Source organism: Protomyctophum bolini (assembly GCF_963924005.1).
Source record: "Protomyctophum bolini genome assembly, chromosome: 8".
NCBI lineage: Eukaryota > Metazoa > Chordata > Actinopteri > Myctophiformes > Myctophidae > Protomyctophum > Protomyctophum bolini.
The window spans coordinates 49,936,311-49,954,283 of NC_137869.1; the positions used below are offsets into that span (position 1 = coordinate 49,936,311).

The 17,973-nt window shown below is 42.2% G+C and overlaps 1 protein-coding gene across 4 annotated transcripts in view; it reads right to left on the bottom strand.

Moving 5' to 3' along the window:
* Nucleotides 1-17,973, bottom strand: part of ptprfa (protein tyrosine phosphatase receptor type Fa) — a 209,143-nt gene that overhangs the window by 135,680 nt on the left and 55,490 nt on the right. For all 4 annotated transcript variants that reach the window (XR_013964505.1, XM_080770213.1, XM_080770211.1 and 1 more), the window contains exons 2-3: nt 12,724-12,899; nt 3,741-3,886 (exon numbers count right to left, since the gene is read on the bottom strand). Coding sequence is in view for 3 of the 4 variants with exons in the window: in XM_080770213.1 (XP_080626339.1) it covers nt 3,741-3,886; nt 12,724-12,820 (243 nt within the window). In the remaining variant the exon portion in view is untranslated. The remainder of the gene's footprint in view (nt 1-3,740; nt 3,887-12,723; nt 12,900-17,973) is intronic.

Sequence of the window (17,973 nt, forward strand, 5' to 3'; positions counted from 1 at the left end):
AAGCTTCTAATATATTATTTATGCCCCAAAATAAATAAATCTCACACTATTAAGGCAACCGTCCGGTTCTACGCGCTGCACAGGGTGCCCTTTTTATCACTTGAGCACCTGCCCCTCTAAATGTCTGTGCACGCCACTGCTCAAATCTATCCTGATGACACAGTAGCAGTGGTGAAAAGTAACTACATATATACTTAAGTGTACTTAAGTACAATTTTGAGGTATTTGTACTTTCACTTCTATCCACTACATCTCAGAGGCAAATCCACTACAATTATTTAAAAACTACTTACTAGTTACTTTGGAGAGTTTACTTTTGTTTACTTTTTTTTTTTTTTTTTTTACTTTTGATTATAAAACATACAGTAACCACTTCAACCCTATTTGAAAATAGCAGATCTACAAGTTCACAATGCGTCGCCTCACGAGTCACGACACAGTGTGAGCTTGTAGATCTGCTATTTTCAAAAGATTGTGTACACATTTTTAACCTGTGAAATGGGACATTCTGCAATATGAGTACTTTTACTACTTCAAGTTTCTGTATTTTTTCCCCCTGGTTTGTGGAAGTAATTACTCTATGGAGAATAACATAGGGTCATCTTAAAAAATGTCTAAACAAACTGTCTCTGCGATATTGCTGGGCTTCCATTGACAATGAATGGTAGACTGCATCTTTTACATGTGCCCGTGTTGAATGCACCATCAGGGAAGCTCAAAACAGCAGCAACAGCAGAATAAGCTGTTAGTGTTTGCCGTTGACAAAGATTTGCCAGCAGCTGTGCTGCTCATCCCACAAAATGCATGTTCCTTACAAATGTGACATCATAATAAATAAATAAATAAAAAAGGAAATAAACAGGCTTTCCAAATGGCATAAAAGTAATTGGCAAGATTCAAGATGCGTTGAGATAACTTTATTCATACGTTAATATGTTGGCTACGCAGATGCACAAGCTCACAGCACGTCACGCCATGCCGCGCTACGAGCCTTGTACATCTGCTATTTTTAAACATTCTTCTTGAAAGTATTTGAAAAACATTGAACCATTTCCACATCTTCTCTTGGGTTGGATCAAAACAACTAATCAAATGATTCCTGAGCGCGGCACGGCTGCAGCTCACCGCTCCTTGGCTGCGGCTCACCGCTCCAAGAGATAGGTCAAATGCGGATAACACATTTCATTGGGGTAACGTGTGTGACAAATCGTACGACTTTGACTCTTCTGGGGGTCACTGGCACAAAAGATGTTGAGCTGGGGGTGTCCGGGCCACGGCCAATTTTAAATCAATTTGAGGGTGTGCATATCATGTAGATGGGCTATTTTTTGCCCCAGGATAGACGCTAGGGTGCAAGTGGATGATTGTCAGATCAGTGTCATTTTGTGTGTCCATCTGTTGAACGGGGTTCAGTGGACAGCAGCTATGCCTGGCTTTAGACTTTAGACGCCCGCTGACAGTCAACACATTCTTGCTCTAATGAAGGATGCAGTGAACTGCAGTCTCTTCCTGTCTACGGGAGGAATAGCCTGTTGCCCACACACATACAGTACGCACGCACGCACGCGCGCACGCGCACGCACGCACACGAAAAGGTACTGACATATTTTGACTGCCGCAGATCGCCAGAAAGTAAAGGTACCAATATTGCAATATAGAAATACTCTGTTACAAGTACAAATCCGGAAAGGAAACATTTTTCCTTAAAGGGCATCTCACTCACTGGGTTTGTTCATACCAGCCTCCAATCTGAGAACCCATCGGTAAATAAAGGAATAGCAGCGCCCTCTTTTTCCTTGAAATTGGACATGAGTCAACAGTCTGTCTTGAGAGGCTGCCTCAAAAAGGTCAGAGACTGTTGCTTTATTTTATTGTTTGTTATTTATGTATACAATATATACTGTCCGTTTTGAGATGCTGCAGCCATGTGTGTGCTTTTCAGATTGTTGATGTTGAATCCCAAATGTGGAATATGCAGCATAAAAAGGCTGATGAGAGACTGTTGACTATTTTTGTTTTATATCCTGCAATTATTCAGTTTGGCTGATTGGAGACTTCTTATTCCAATGAATTGTTCAGTTGTAAAAAGAGCTGGCTAAACAGATTGTGTTCTTTTTGTGGGTGGAAGGGGCTCGAAAAGTAATATAAAGTAATACAGTATGTAACAGTATTACTCTTGATTCCAAGTAATAAGTAATGTAATATTATTACTTTTTCTAAGGAGTAATAAGTAAAGTAAAGATATTACTCTCCTAAGTAATATTGCCCAACACTGCACAAGTAGTGAAAAAACCCACAAAATAACAAAAAACTAAAACAATCTCCAATGTGCAAGAAATATAGACGTTTTTTCATTTGGCGGCCATCTTGAACAATGGCCGCCATATTGGAATGAACCAGAGCGACAGCAAAAAATCACTCATTGGGCAATAAACGGCCATTGCCGTCATCACAAATGTGATGATATCAGCACAATTGGACAAGTGGGCATGGCCGTTTTTAGCCCAATGAGTGTTCTTTTTGCAAAACATCACATGCTACATAAAGCATGATGACATTTTGAATAGCTTGCCTTCTATACTGTAGGTTGTTAATGGTATGGTCACAGATTATGCCAATTATGAAAATTGCTCAACATATGCAAGTTAGCATTCCGGCAGTTTCTACATGCTGGGGACCCATACTCAACATTTGTAACATAAAACGTTGGTGTACTCAACATGTCCGGGTTCACAATGGGGCTCTATGGGCTGGCTACTAGACTATAATGGGAAACATGAACGGGACATTCTCTTCCGGTGCCCTCTTTGTTCTGGAAGGGGGGCGGGACTGCGACGCTCTGTGTCCATAATGTCTCTGTCGTGAGGAAACATATCAGGATTCAAATTAAGTCGCAAAAGTAGCAGATATTCAAGCTACGGTATAGACGCCTTAACAGACGACGCCACACTGATAAGCACCAGCATGCGCATCGCGCGCAGGCCGGCACCACAAGAACACCACCTCTCATAAGATGCAATGGAAAAGTTGCACTCGTGTGTAAAAATGCACCATCAAACTTTCAAATGCTGTGTTTCTCCCAGTGTGGAGGAAGAATGATTAGGATTTTTATTATATTATATTCTCACTCTTGAAATATATAATCCATTGGTTTCAATAACAGCAATTCAAAGCAGATGTCCTCAAAACCACACCTCCAGTCGCTGTCATAAGAACGGGGTGGTTGCGCTCATGATCACGGCAGCAGAGCCTATATTGTACGCGCACTATAGGGCATTAAGCAACTAGTCGACTATTCAACTAGTCGACTAGTAAATCCACTAGTCAACCTTGTTGGTACTATAGTTGACTAGTTGATATTTTGTATAGGCCTCAAGATCAGTTAGATTATAGTTATAGTCACCAATGTGACATAATAGGTAGTTAAACAACTAGTCGACTAGTAAACTAGGCAACTAGTCAACTAGTAAAAATGACTAGAAGTGAGCTTGTATATCAGCTGTTCTCTGCATGCAATACTGTTGTGCAATGAAGTATAGTCTCCTAGGGTGAACCTCACTAGCCAACACACGAGAGATTGAATGGAGTGAAACCAGAGCTCCCCGAAACAACAGGTTTGGAGATCTGTTGGGAATGGATTACATGAAACCCGTCACCTGTGCGACCAGTCTCAATGTTTGTAAACAAACATGTTTGTAAACACACATTGAGTTTGCGTGCGTGCGTGCATGCGTGCGTACCTCAAAGCGCTGGGAGCTGACTTTCTTGCCTTTCTTCATCCAGGCGATGCGGGGTCGGGGCTCGCCCGCCGCCTGGCACACAAACGACGCCACGCCCCCCGACACCCCCGTCTGGTCCTCGGGAGCCTGCAGGAAGCTGGGTATGGCTGAGAGAGAGAGAGAGCGAGATTAAAGATGATTTTTTCCACCCTAAAACATGATCATCAGGTATTATTAGAAGAAAAAGTGTACAGTATTTGTTAAAATCATGCTTTTATGTGGACACGCCCACCAGTTCATTAAGTATGCCTGGTTTGCCTGGGGGGTGGTGATGGGTGGTGATCCACCTGAACTGAAGGGGTTAGGGGAGGGACTGATAGTGTGATGTCACTATGTATATTACTGTTTATTTCATTGGCCCGTTTGATTGTCAAGGTTTCAGCCTCCACGAATAAACCCATAAATACAAAGTTAATACACCATTGCACACAAAAGTCGTGGCACACCATCTTTAAATATTTCATTAGCTCAGTACCTGATATGTAGTGAAGTAGTAAAGGTATTGGACATTTAAAATACTAAAGTAAAGTAAAATAAAATACGTCAACATTGTACTTAAAGGGACATTTCACAGCTGGAATAAGCTGCAGTCACTCAATGTTAAATTTGTACTCGATAACAGTAGCACAATTTGAAATGTGCACCCTATATAACGAAGTCTGTTCCGTGTTTGACTGGATTGCTGAATTCCTGCAATGGCCATAATGCTTTGGTGCACTTTCCCCTCCTTGTGGTAGAGGGGGGGGGGGGACTGTCTGGAGGTGTGACTTTGTAGTACAGGAAGGAAGCGAGACCACATTTTCATGAAAAAATAATGTTTGTCATGAACATGGCGTCATGACAGAAATATCTGAAAACACATTGTTACAAAACCCCAGGAACGTGTTGCCTTCTGTCCTAAAACATCATTTAGAATATGATCTGGTTCCAAAAGGGGGTGAGGTGACACTTTTAGTACAGTACTTGAGACAGACAGACAGACAGTGTGTCTATAGGTGTTGTCATAATAAGGACGTTGACAGGTTCTTTCACACCCACCCGCTATGCAAAAAAAAGGGTCTATATTATAGACCGCCCAAAACTGTGTTTTGTGTGTTTTTGAGTGGTGCAGCCACTCCTAATAGACAGCTATGTATGCGGCTGTGTCCCTGGGTCTGTATAGCGTTATAGCGTTTGTTCACCACCAAGTGTGAACCAGCCTAACACACAGACAGACAGGGAGGAGGGCTTTTGTACAGTGTACAGTACAGTACAGTACAGTACAGTACAGTACAGTACAGTACAGTACAGTACAGTACAGTACAGTACAGTACAGTACAGTACTGTACTACAGTACTGCACTAGAGTACACTAGAGTGCACTAGAGTACAGCACCACTCACTTCAGACGGGTTTCAATAGACCCTGAAGAGAGTCAGGAACAGAACCACAGTGGTGTAAAGTAACTAAGTCCATTTACTTAAGTATGTACTTAAGTACAATGTAAATTATTTTTATAAAATAGACAAGCTTGTAGATCGTCTATTTTCAAAAGATTTTGTATACATTTGAAAACTTGAAATGAGACATTCTGCATAATGAAAACTTTTACTTTAGATACTTTAAGCAGGCTACATTCCGATGCCAATAGAGTTTTGTGCTTTCATTCACTCACGTACATTTTGAATTCCGGACTATATTACTTGTAATGGAGTATTTCTACATTGCAGTATTTATACTTTTACTTAACCCATTCTCAACGGGAACCCCTTTTGGTGTTTTAAGCATTATGTTATACTTTAGCTATTGAAAAATAACAGATCTATCAGCTCATCTACAAGCTACAAGTTTTTAGATCTGCTATTTTTTTTAAATTGTGAAAATGTGGCGCAAATCTTTGAAAATATATTCTTTCAGAGAGGACGTTTTTACTCAAATATTTGCTTCTGGGGGTACCTGGAACAACATATTTTCAGGTCGGCGGCCAATTACATTATTTCTGGGGTCCTTAACATGAAATAGTTTCAGCACCACTAATAAAGAAACACAGATTTTTCTGAAAACCGTCATGATTTAGAAGACATTTTGTAGAATCGAACGTAGGTCTAAATGGGTTAAAGGGGGAGTGTCCCGGCCCGAGATTAACATTGCTGATAAGGTACATCACGTGGTCTGAATGAAAACAGTTTCAAACGACACGTGACTATATCTCAGGCTCTGACGTGACCTAGCATCTAGCCGAGCTGAGTGGCTAGCGCAAAAGGCTAATATTTTTGAGGTAACCTTTTGCGTCATACTAGGTGAAAATATCATAAAAAAATTATTTTATTGCTTTTATTTATTCCTTACAATGACATTGAGTTGACGTGTACGTTTTAGGGTAAACTGTTACATAATCGCAATTTTGCGTGACTAGTCCGTCTACCATGGCCTCAACCACGGCTGCTGCTGAGTCCTTAGCGTCTCTCACCGCCGGGGCAGTGGGGGCACAGCGCCTCGACTTCTGTTCGTGCAGGCTGCACAAGCACACACGGGGGTCGCATCTCTCTCTCTCTCTCTCTCTCTCTCTCTCTCTCTCTCTCTCTCTCTCTCACACACACACACACACGCAGACACACACACACACACACACACACACACACACAACATTGTTTGAACATGTGAAATGTTTGTTTATGCATAATGAATTCATGAGAATCGCGGGCCGCGGTAAGCCTTGAACTCTGGCCGGACACAAGGCACTTCAGAACGGGGAGATTGCGAGAGGAGGTGGGGGTGGTTTTGGGTTTTTTTTCTCTCCCTCCGTATATCTCTCTCTCTCTTTAGGGTCTCAGAGGGAGACAACTCACCGAGTCCGAAAACTGTATTAAATTAATAGTTTGTACTTTGTAGAACTGTAACAAGCACAAAAACTATTCAATACAGTATTAAAATGTCTGCTTTGTTTGTTACAGATTTGCTCACGATTTATTGAAATTGAAAACGTGTTTACAGTACTTACAGTGTCCGTCATGAGTGACTATACTCGTCGCCATAATATAAATATGAAATGGGAATGTTTAGGTCAAATTGCTGATTGATTTTGAACATGCATTAACAATAGCCCCGAGAAGATAAGAACACAAGACAACATGCATTTATTTATTCCAATTACTGCTGCTCTGTCCAATTTATTCAGTCGAGCCGATCGCTCTCTGCCCTGTCCTTGGAATTGACGTAGGCAAGACTGTCTACAGAATTCAATTCACGAGTGAAAAACATTGTATGGGTAATCCGTAATTGGGTATTATGAGTCACTGTAAGTAACCGTGTCGGCCCCAATTCATGATGATTACGGATCCCCATGTCCCATTCATGCAGGTATGCATATGTCCCATATGTGCCCTCTCCCTCCGCTCATTCTGTAGCTCCAGAATGAGCAGAGGGAGAGGGCGCAGCTAGCAGGCTAGTCTGCCCTACCAGAACAGCGGTTGTTTTTTAATGGTATAGTCACCCGCGGTCACAGTCTTAAAAATAAAAATATTTTCTCTAAAACTGCTTGGTAGGGCTATAGCTGGGAAAGCCTCCACTTCATTCAGTAGAGCATTAGACGTAACGAGCTGTCACTCATTCATTCATGCAGCCCCATGTTGCAAACACAAGGAAGGAAGGAACCTTCACTGCCTGCCCAGCTAGTCTCTCTCTCTCTCTCTCTCTCTCTCTCTCTCTCTCTCTCTCTCTCTCTCTCACACACACACACACACACACACCGCGTCTCGCCGTCTTGCAGTTGCAATGGATGACGGATAGAGCCGATGCTCTTCTTGGTAAATAATAAACACAACTCTTCGCGTTCACAACAGCTATACACACAGGCTAAAACATACCGATAGAATCAACTTGGTGTGTGTGTGTGTGTGTGTGTGTGTGTGTGTGTGAGAGAGAGAGAGAGACCGCCCCTATATCGGTGTGTGTGTGTGTGTGTGTGTGTGTGTGTGTGTGTGTGTGTGAGAGAGAGAGAGAGAGAGAGAGAGAGAGAGAGAGAGAGAGAGAGAGAGAGAGTGTGTGTGTGTGTGTGTGTGTGTGTGTGTGTGTGTGTGTGGGAGAGAGAGAGAGAGAGGGGTGGACTCAGGTTAGGCCGGTGCAGTTTTGCTAGAGTAGTCACAGGCAGTGGTAACGTTACGTGAAGCTCCAGGGCTCCATGAGCCCTGTTCAGCACTTAGCCGGCTGAGGGCGTGTCAGCGGGGGGGAGACAGATAGACAAGATAGGTACATGGAACCCGTCACGCGAAATTGCGATTATGCAACAGTTTACGCTAAAATTTACACGTCAACTCAATATCATTCTAACGAATTATAAATAATAAAAAAATAATTTTTCCACCAAACTTTAACCCAGCTATGAAGCTAAAAGTGACCTCAAAACCACTAGCATGAGTTGATAGCCACCAGGAACGCTAACTCGCAGAGCCCAGAGCCGCTCTGACATTTAGACCAGATACAAGATCAATTTCATTGGTCAAATTGAGCTGGCACTTACGTACGTCACAATCTAGATGCTAGCGTTAATAGCCTTAATAGCTTCCCGAGGGGCGTGTCAGTCCCGCTTTAAGTAAAATATTTGAGTACTTTTCTTTCCACCACCGCAGAGCCGTGAGACACGCGAGGATGATGACAGACGTAAACGTGTCGACTGTAAATCCTGGACGCTTTGCTTTGTGCGCCTGAATAAACATGCAGTGCAAAGCCTTCCCCTGAGGCTGCAGACAGACATTTGCACTGTAATAAATGTCAGTGTGCACTCAGTGTGCAGGTGATTTCGCGCCACGTTCATTTTTTTTACAACCCCACTGTGTCCCAATTGTGCATGGGTGTGTCCTTCGGGGGGGAAAGTATAGCCAATCTATAAGGCTGAATGGCTAGTGTGTTTTATAATCAAAATCTACATTTTAACCATTAACCCATTTTGGACTGAGATCGATAAAAAAAAGGCTTCAAAATCCTAAAATCTTTCTGAAAAACCCATGTTTCTATGTCAGTGGTGCTCAACCTTTTTCATGTCAAGGACCCCCAGAATTATCTCTATTGGGCCACGGACCCCCACCTCAAAATATGTAGTTCCAGGGACCCCCCAGCCAATATTTTAGTTAAAAATGTTCGCTCTGAAATATATTCAAAGATTTCCGCCAAATGTTCACGACTTTTCAAAAATAGCAGACCTACAAGCTCGTAGCGTGTAGATCTTGTAGATAAAGTAAACTTAATCTCGGAATTATTACGAATTATGTCTTTTATTTTACCATCTAATTCATATTATCCTACGTAGACTTTTGCTAAGTCACACACTTGCAACTTGCACACGGCAGGACGGCGCTGACCATTAGCATTGTTCACATACCGTGAAAAAGCCAGTTGTTGCCGGTACTGCCACAAGCACGCACATGTGCAGCCGCACCGGGACAACGTGCACATTGCATGCTTGGCAATGGGGTCTCACTGACCCGGGCCGTAAGGGTCCATTTGGTTCCATTCGTACACTCTCAGAGTTACAGACCATAGTAAGAGTCCATTTGGTTCCATTTGTACACTCTCAGAGTTACAGACCATAGTAAGGGTCCATTTGGTTCCATTCGTACACTCTCAGAGTTACAGACCATAGTAAGAGTCCATTTGGTTCCATTTGTACACTCTCAGAGTTACAGACCATAGTAAGGGTCCATTTGGTTCCATTCGTACACTCTCAGAGTTACAGACCATAGTAAGAGTCCATTTGGTTCCATTTGTACACTCTCAGAGTTACAGACCCGTAAGAGTCCATTTGGTTCCATTTGTACACTCTCAGAGTTACAAACCTGTAAGGGCCCATTCAGTTCCATTTGTACACTCTCAGAGTTATAGAGTATAATTTCACAACACACAGTGTGTTGCATTGACAGATATAGAAATAACAGAGCGATTGTGTAAACTAAACGCAGTAAGACACATCGGCACATTGTCGAGTGTGTGTTATTCTTTGTAACACACAGTGTTTGTTTGGCTGGTGAAGCGTCACTCTGTCCCTACAGAGGAGTTCAAAGGCTGCTGCCAACATCCCTCTGCCGTTGACAACTGTTAAAAAAGAGTTTGATGCATGGTTTGAACTTTGAATGAGTGAGTAAATTGTTTATTTAGGACGACCGCTGTGCCGATTCTACTCTATGGCTCTGAGACATGGACACATTCAAAGAAATTAGAGAAATGGTTGGATGGAACTTCTAATGAGAGCGCAACATCTGTCTTGGAAGAGCCACCCGTCGACTAATCTAATATACGGCAATACCTTCCCCGTGTTTTTCACTAGTCCGATCCAGAAGAACACAGTTTGCCGGACGCTGATAATGAGGTTATATCTTCCCTTCTTCTCTGGAGTCCTGCCTCAAAGCAGACCAGAGGTAGAAAACTGTCATTCCCTGATATCATCGCTATCCACACTTTTCCTGGGCTGTGTGTGCTCCAGTTCCTGTTGATTTCATTGGATATCATTGGTCATCTGACCAGTTTCATTGGCTTTCATTGGATCAAATCAACAGGAACTGGAGCACACACAGCCCAGGAAAAGTGTGGATAGACACATGCATCAGTAAGCAGGAAGTGGGGGTGGCAATGAAGGACTGGAAAGTCTGGCGTGGCATTGTGAAATCCATGATCTCGACTGCGGTCGAAAAATGATGATGATGAAATTGTTCCTGTGCCACAGAATGTGTGTGTACCCAAACTACCCAGTGCTTGGAAAGTATAAGTACATGTACATAAGTACAACTTTGAGGTATTTGTACTTTACTTGAGGATTTCCAATTTCCAATACTTTTACTTCTAACTCGTAACTTAGTTACTTTGGAGATATATATATTGCAGTATTTATACTTTTACTTAAGTAAAACATTTACTACTTTTTCCACCAGTGCCACTACCCAGTGCTTGGAGGTAACCAGAAAATACATTTAGGCCATCTACCTTTTTTCCTTTTTTTTGAACATTTTGGAATTTGACATTCCTAATACATTCCCGCCAGCTTTATTAAATTAATTATCATTATATTAATCAATCAATCAAACAAACAGTCAATGCACATTTGCATGAATGTGGCCATCCAGACTCTTAAGTGCATATTGAAGTTACTAAGTCTTCTGAAAGAATATATATTCAAAGATCAGCTCCACATTTTCACGATTTTTCAAAAATAGCAGACCTACTTGTAGATCTGCTATTTTTCAATAGCTAAAGTATAACATAATGCTTAGTTAAAACACCAAAAGGGGTTCCCGCCCAGAATGTGTTAAAAATACAATATACTGTAATCATGCCTCACAGATGAAGGCTATATGACATATCATGCGATGCCACTGGCATTATGACATCATAAGACTATAATAACCAAGCGTATTGTCAAGTTGAAAAACATCATGCACATTTCATTTCATTTTCACACGCACGCACGCACGCGCACGTTCACGCGCGTGCACACACACACACACACACACACACACACACACACACACACACACACACACACACACTCTTATTCAGTGCTTAAGTATTATTTACTGTTATATACACTCTATCCAGCATAATCGTGGTTTCTCTAAATGCATATTGCACTCACAGACTAGAGGTCATGGACTATTGTTTCCTTTTGTGCATGCCGCCACAGAATGTTAATTTGTGCAAATTACTTAGTAAACCTCTCTCTCTCTCTCTCTCTCTCTCTCTATCTCTCTCTCTCTCTCTCTCTCTCTCTCCTTTGAATTGATATACAGTATCATTCTACTTTGCATGTTGAATTTCTAAGTTGTAAAATTCCACATACATTAGCCATGATGACACAGACTAAAGCACCCGCTTCCAATGTTATCAACCGAATGCAATGTAATATTATTATATCACTCATTACTTGGAATCAAGAGTAATATATTACATTACATATTATATTACATATGCCCCCCCCCCCCCCCCTGCAAAAATGGGATGTACAACAACACAATCTGTTTAGTCAGCTTGTTTTAGAACTGAATCTTTTAACTAAATGTTTAAACCTTTAAACTAAATGTTTCCAAACGGTAGCCAACAAACCGAATGTAATGTAATATTATTATATCACTCATTACTTGGAATCAAGAGTAATATATTACATTACATATTATATTACATATGCCCCCCCCCCCCCCCCGTGCAAAAATGGGATGTACAACAACACAATCTGTTTAGTCAGCTTGTTTTAGAACTGAATCTTTTAACTAAATGTTTAAACCTTTAAACGAAATGTTTCCAAACGGTAGCCAACAAATCCTGAGTCATATGTAATGTGCTATTTTTATTTACAAAGTCAAATTTACGACTGATCGTCTGATAACGTCTGAAACTGCCGGCACAATAGTACAGTGTCGCACAAAGGTAGCAAAACATTAAATACATCATGACTATTATGCCCTCACAATGTTTCGTAGGTATACATTTCTGAGAAGGGACTCCTTGGACCCAAAAACATTTATTGTGTAGCCTAGTAACCACCAAATTTCAGATAATAGTGAAAATAGCAGATCTACAAGCTTGTATATCTGCAATCTTAACTATGTTTGAGTTTAAATACATATTGATATTACAAAAGAAAATGTCCCAGGTAATTTGTAGTCTTTTGAATACTTTAGTACAGGGTTCCCCAATAGGTGGCCCGCGGGCCATTTTTTTGTTTTTAAAGTGTGTGTGGGGGGGGGGGGGGGGTCCCAGATATAAATGGCATTAAATGGGGGTCAGTAGCCTATGCACAAACTGGGCATCCTTTTCAAATGGGTCTTGCCCTGAAAATTCATTTTCAGGGCAAGACCCCGGCAACAAGACCTCGACCTCACACGTGCGGACTCGGCCCCCAGCCTGCTACCCTAGTCAAAATATGGCCTTGTGGAAAATGAATTGGGGAACCCTGCTTTAGTATATACTTGTACTGTACTTACTGTCTGCATGTGTGGGTAGCAGCAGCCTGGAGAGCAGCAGGAGAAACAGCGCCCCCCTGGTCAGGGCTGGTTGATGCAGGTTACTGCAGGCGTCCATGCTCTGGCTGTGGACCCGCCTCCGTGGTCTTGTAACCACCGGTGATTGGCTAAGAGCTCATGAAGTCACAGATTGACAGCTGTAAGGAGAAAAAAGATGTGTGTTGAACAAACGCTAGTATACTCCATTCTTAAAGGTTCTCGTACAAATGTGTATATAGGACCTGGAACGTTGTGTCTGGAAAGCTGGAAAGCTGTTGTGTCAATCATTTTGACACTGCTAATTCTGTCAAATACAACTATGACGAAAAATGCTCATGCTCTTTTTTCACTGACGAAAACTAAATAAAACAAGAAATTATGACATATAGTCATATTTGTCAGGTGAAACAATCGCTGTCTCCGTTGTGCATCTGTCCGCTGCTCTCCAGTTAGCTCATAACATTAGGCGGTGTTATCATGCGCTCCGCTCCGCGCTTCAGTGTTTATATATGTCTATGGTTGCAGAGTGTGGTCTGGGTGCAGGCAATCATGACTAGGTCGCTACTATGCGATTGGCTGGCGGCGTTTCAGCGGCGTTTCAGAGTATGGGGTCAGACTCCCATTGGCTTAGGGGCAGTCAATCATGACTAGATCGCGCGCACGCACGTCTCAGTAAGACAGCCCTCCCCCTATCCACAAGGAGGAGCAGTGCACCAAAGCATTATGGGATAGGGGAGGGGATGATATTGTGATGTCACTATATCACTGGTTTTTTTTCATTGGCATGTTCGACTGTTAAGGTTTCAGCCTCCAGGAAGAAACTCTAAATACGGGGAGACATCATTGCACATAACAACCACACGAAGGGGTCTAATGAAGTACTGTCACCTCATAAACACATGAAAAATTGGAAAAAATATCGGCACTCCATCTTTAAGGAACGTGTTGTCGTCATCGTCCCCCTCAGACAGTGGTAGAAAGTAACTAAGTACATTTAGACAAGTACATTACTTAAATTGCTGATGAGCACATTTAATCTGTATACTAACTGTAAACAGTGCGTCGGCCATTAGAAAAATGGCGTTTATATACATGTCGATTTCACCTCTGATATTTATTTCAAACATACTCTTGTACAGTATGTGAATAATCTTTCTGTGCTATTAACTCATTTTGGATAAAATAAATTAAAAAAACTGATTTTCTCCTCACATTTTCAGATGGGGCTTAGTGATGAAAGAATATTTGAAAACCCTTGGTTTAAATAATAATTGCAAGAAAATAAAATAAGAAAGAAGCAAACATAAGTAACTACACTTTAGAAACTTGGGGCTGTATTTTGCGTGTCTTAAGTACCAGGTCTTATTCCCTAACTTGAGTAAACTAAAGACCTGGAGGCGTGATCAATGCCATTTGGCTATTCTGAGTGCTATTCTATTGCAGTATTGATACTTTTACTACAAAGTACAAAATGTGAGTACACCACAAGGCCTAAACAAAACATGTTCAGGCAACCCTTGCATGCTCTTACCCCTGGAATGGGAAATTACATGCTGCCCTGTCTGCCAAAGGCCTTTTGTTACAATGTTCGAAAGCCCCACTTTCCCTTTAGTCCAGGGTAGATAGCACACACACACACACACACACACACACACACACACACACACACACACACACACACACACACACAAACACAGAAGTCATTCATTCAGAGAACGCATGGATGAAGGGTGTTGGCGGGTGAACAGTCAACTCTAGTGCGCAGGATCAGACGAATGGACTTCCATAAGACAGAGCTGTGTGTTGAGAACGCAACCAGCAGATACAAGCCCACATCATTCAGACTGAATGGGAGTTTACGAGTGTAGCCAGCCGACAGTTGGTGTAATAGGGTTCCTAAAGCTAACAATGAGGTCCCACGGGCAGATGCGATACAACGGTCTACCATCATCATCATTTTTACACCGCAGTCGAGATCATGGATTTCACAATGGCACACCAGACTTCCCGGTCCTTCATTGCCATCCCATGCAGTTCCCATGCTTAGCGATGACGACAGGGAACGACAGTTTTCTACCTCCGGTCTGCTTTGACTAAGGATAAAGACCACAGTTGGTGGCCTGCTCAAGAGACTGAAGGAGAGCCTGATCGTACTCGAAGGAGTACTGATAGGAGTACTGATATGTAAATGGTGCATTTATATAGCGCCTTTATCCAGGGTGCTTTACATAGATTGTGCATCAATTGACCCATTCACACACATATTCATACGATGGCGGCGGAAACCATGCAAGGCACCAACCAGCACACCAGGAGCAATTAGGGGTTCAGTGTCTTGCTCAAGGACACTTCGAGCCACCGCCGTCCGGGGTCATCAGCGAAGTCAGTGTCGGTTAGGTATTTAGCAGGATGACGAGAGCTTCTTTTAGGGTTTAGTTTATAGCCCTTATCATTGATAGTAGCCTGTATCAACTGACATACGAACAACATAATCAACATAGAAATGCACTCTCTCGAGATGCCAACTTGCGCCTTGCACACAAGTAGGCCTGCATGCTGCCTACTTGTGCGCAAGCAGAGCGCGCCATGAGGTATGCTCACCACTGGCATCACCACGACTGCTGCTCTCTATGCTGCTCTCTGACAAATCTGGACTTTGGACTCTGGATTTGCTCTCTGACAACGTGCAGCAAGCACAGGAACTCCTGACCAGAGTGGAGTCCGAGTGTGTCAAGGTGGGCCTCACGTTAAATGCCATATATCACCTATAACATCTCACCGGATCATCCACCTCTGACAACAGGAGGAACTGAAGGAGGACTTCAAGTACCTGGGCTCATGGGTCAACTCAACCGAGCATTATCTGAAAGTGAGGTGGGCACTTGCATGGAGGGCCCTGAATGGCATGACCAGTGGCAGTGTATCGAACTCCAATCTCTCCCGACAAATCAAACTCAGCTTCTTCTATGCAACGGTGGAATCTGTTCTCCTATATGGCAGCGAATGCTGGACCCTGAAGCCAACCCTGTAGAAGTCTCTAGACGGGTGCTACACCAGAATGCTGCGCGCAGTACTTAACATCAGCAAGAGCGTACATGTTACCAACAACACCCTGTATGAGGGAATACCAAGGGTGAGCCAGAAAGTAGCAGCCAGGAGAATGAGACTAGCAGGACACTGCCAAAGACATCAAGAACTGCCAGCCAGCAAAGTAGTGCTGTGGGAACCAACACATGGGCATTGATCAAGATGACGTCCCACATTAACATAATGTGGATGTACTCAAGAACGAGGCAGAAGCGCAAAGCACCAACGAGCTGGCCATATATGTATGGAGAACGGGGATGACTGGAAGCCACTTGGGGGACCACTAGCCTATATAATAATAATAATAATGTGTGCCCATTCCAACTTTCCAAGCTCATCTCTTATAGAAACTCTCAATTACTCTCCTGTCTCACCAGTAGGTCAATCAATATCAATATTTGCAAGAACACAACACACTTTCTCTCCCAAACGTTGGCCGTTCTCATGCGAACGACAATAAAAGCCTGGGTACCGAGGCTAGGGTGCTCTTAACCCCCAACGGGAATGGACTCGTAACTAACTATTATAGGTGCACGATATAATCGGCCCGATTCTTTCATCGGCCTATTTATGCCGTATCGGTATCAATCCGATCTCAAAATAACTCTGATTATTTTCACCGATATTGTAGACGCAATAATAACATGACCGTCAATGGCTTTGTACTCGCAGAGTGGCCAGCCTGCCTGTCTCTTTAAGAGCATCAGCTGTTAGCTGCATGCTGACTTAAGAACAGTCGGAGAGGGTTTTTTGTACATATTAAATTAGTTTAGAGTAGTGATACCGGGGAGGATGTTTTCAACACGAACGTGATTGTTACTGGAGTGGAGTGCAACCATAATGGCTGCATTGAACATGATAGCCTGCAGTCGCCTCTGTATTTAACCACAGAGACTGAGCACAGAATGACCTCTCAGCTCTCAATGTTTCTGTTTTTAATGTCTGTCCTGGAATCATGTGTTCTTCTGTAGTGTAGGAAGCTGTTATCTAGAGCTAACTGTTTCCGTGCATGTCTGTCCCTGGCTTTGTTTCAGCCTCTCCCTCTCCTGCTAAACTCACTCCTGCATGTAAGACGTGATAAACTAAACAATGTATTATTATGGTAAGCTTAGTTTGTATATCGCACACGCAAACCCGGGCTCCCCCAGAGTTAGTTAGTGTCCTTGTGCAAGACTCTGAACCCCAAATTGCTGCTGATGTGCTGGTTGGTGCCTTGCATGGTTTACGCTGCCATCGGTGTATGAATGTGTGTACTGAATGGGTGAATATATAATGCAAAATATATGTAAAGCGCCTTGGATAAAGGCACTATATAAATGCACCATTTACCATTTACGCAAAAAAATCAACAATGAGCTAAAACAAATCAACAATGAGCTTAACAAAACACTTTTGTCTCTCTCGAAGGTGAAGTTTGTGAACCCCTGTGCAAAAAATGTGCAGTTGAGAAGGGGACAGTCAATTTTTAAAGGTTTTTTTTTGCACTCAAGCTGATTATTTTTAAGTAAAAAATAAACTTTAGATTTATCTACATTCAATTTGTATACTCGGAGAATAGTATATGTAATGTATTTATTGATTTATTGAAAACTTTATTAACAGGCTCTGAGTCAAGCCCCTATATGGCCTATAGGCTTGTTTCCATTGTGGTCCTTTGTATAAAAATAGAAATCGGTTATAATCGGTATCGGCAGATATGACCCTGCATATAATCGGTGATCGGTAATCGGTCATAATTTCATAATTGTGCACCCCTAGTAACTACAACTATAAATGTAGTATTAACTAATAGTAACTCTAAGTAGAAAACGTACTATTAGTTAAAACAAAATCTGTGTCAGTGGATGAGAGAGTTCATACCAATTATAAAAAAATCTACAATGGTGAACAATATATTTTATATACTATATATTAGTTATCTTTGGTGCTCAATGGCCCTTTAGGGCATAACAATTGCCATGACAACACTTTTTGGAGTGGTAGATCTTTAATATACTTTACGTACAAATAACCGCGGCATATTGTGAGCCGTGTACATTGTGTATTTTCCGGAAACCAAGTATAAACCAAAGGTTCGCTCTAGTAAGCTTTTCAGCATGACTTCATTAAGAATGGCAGACATCACTGCAGACAGCTGCTGTTTCA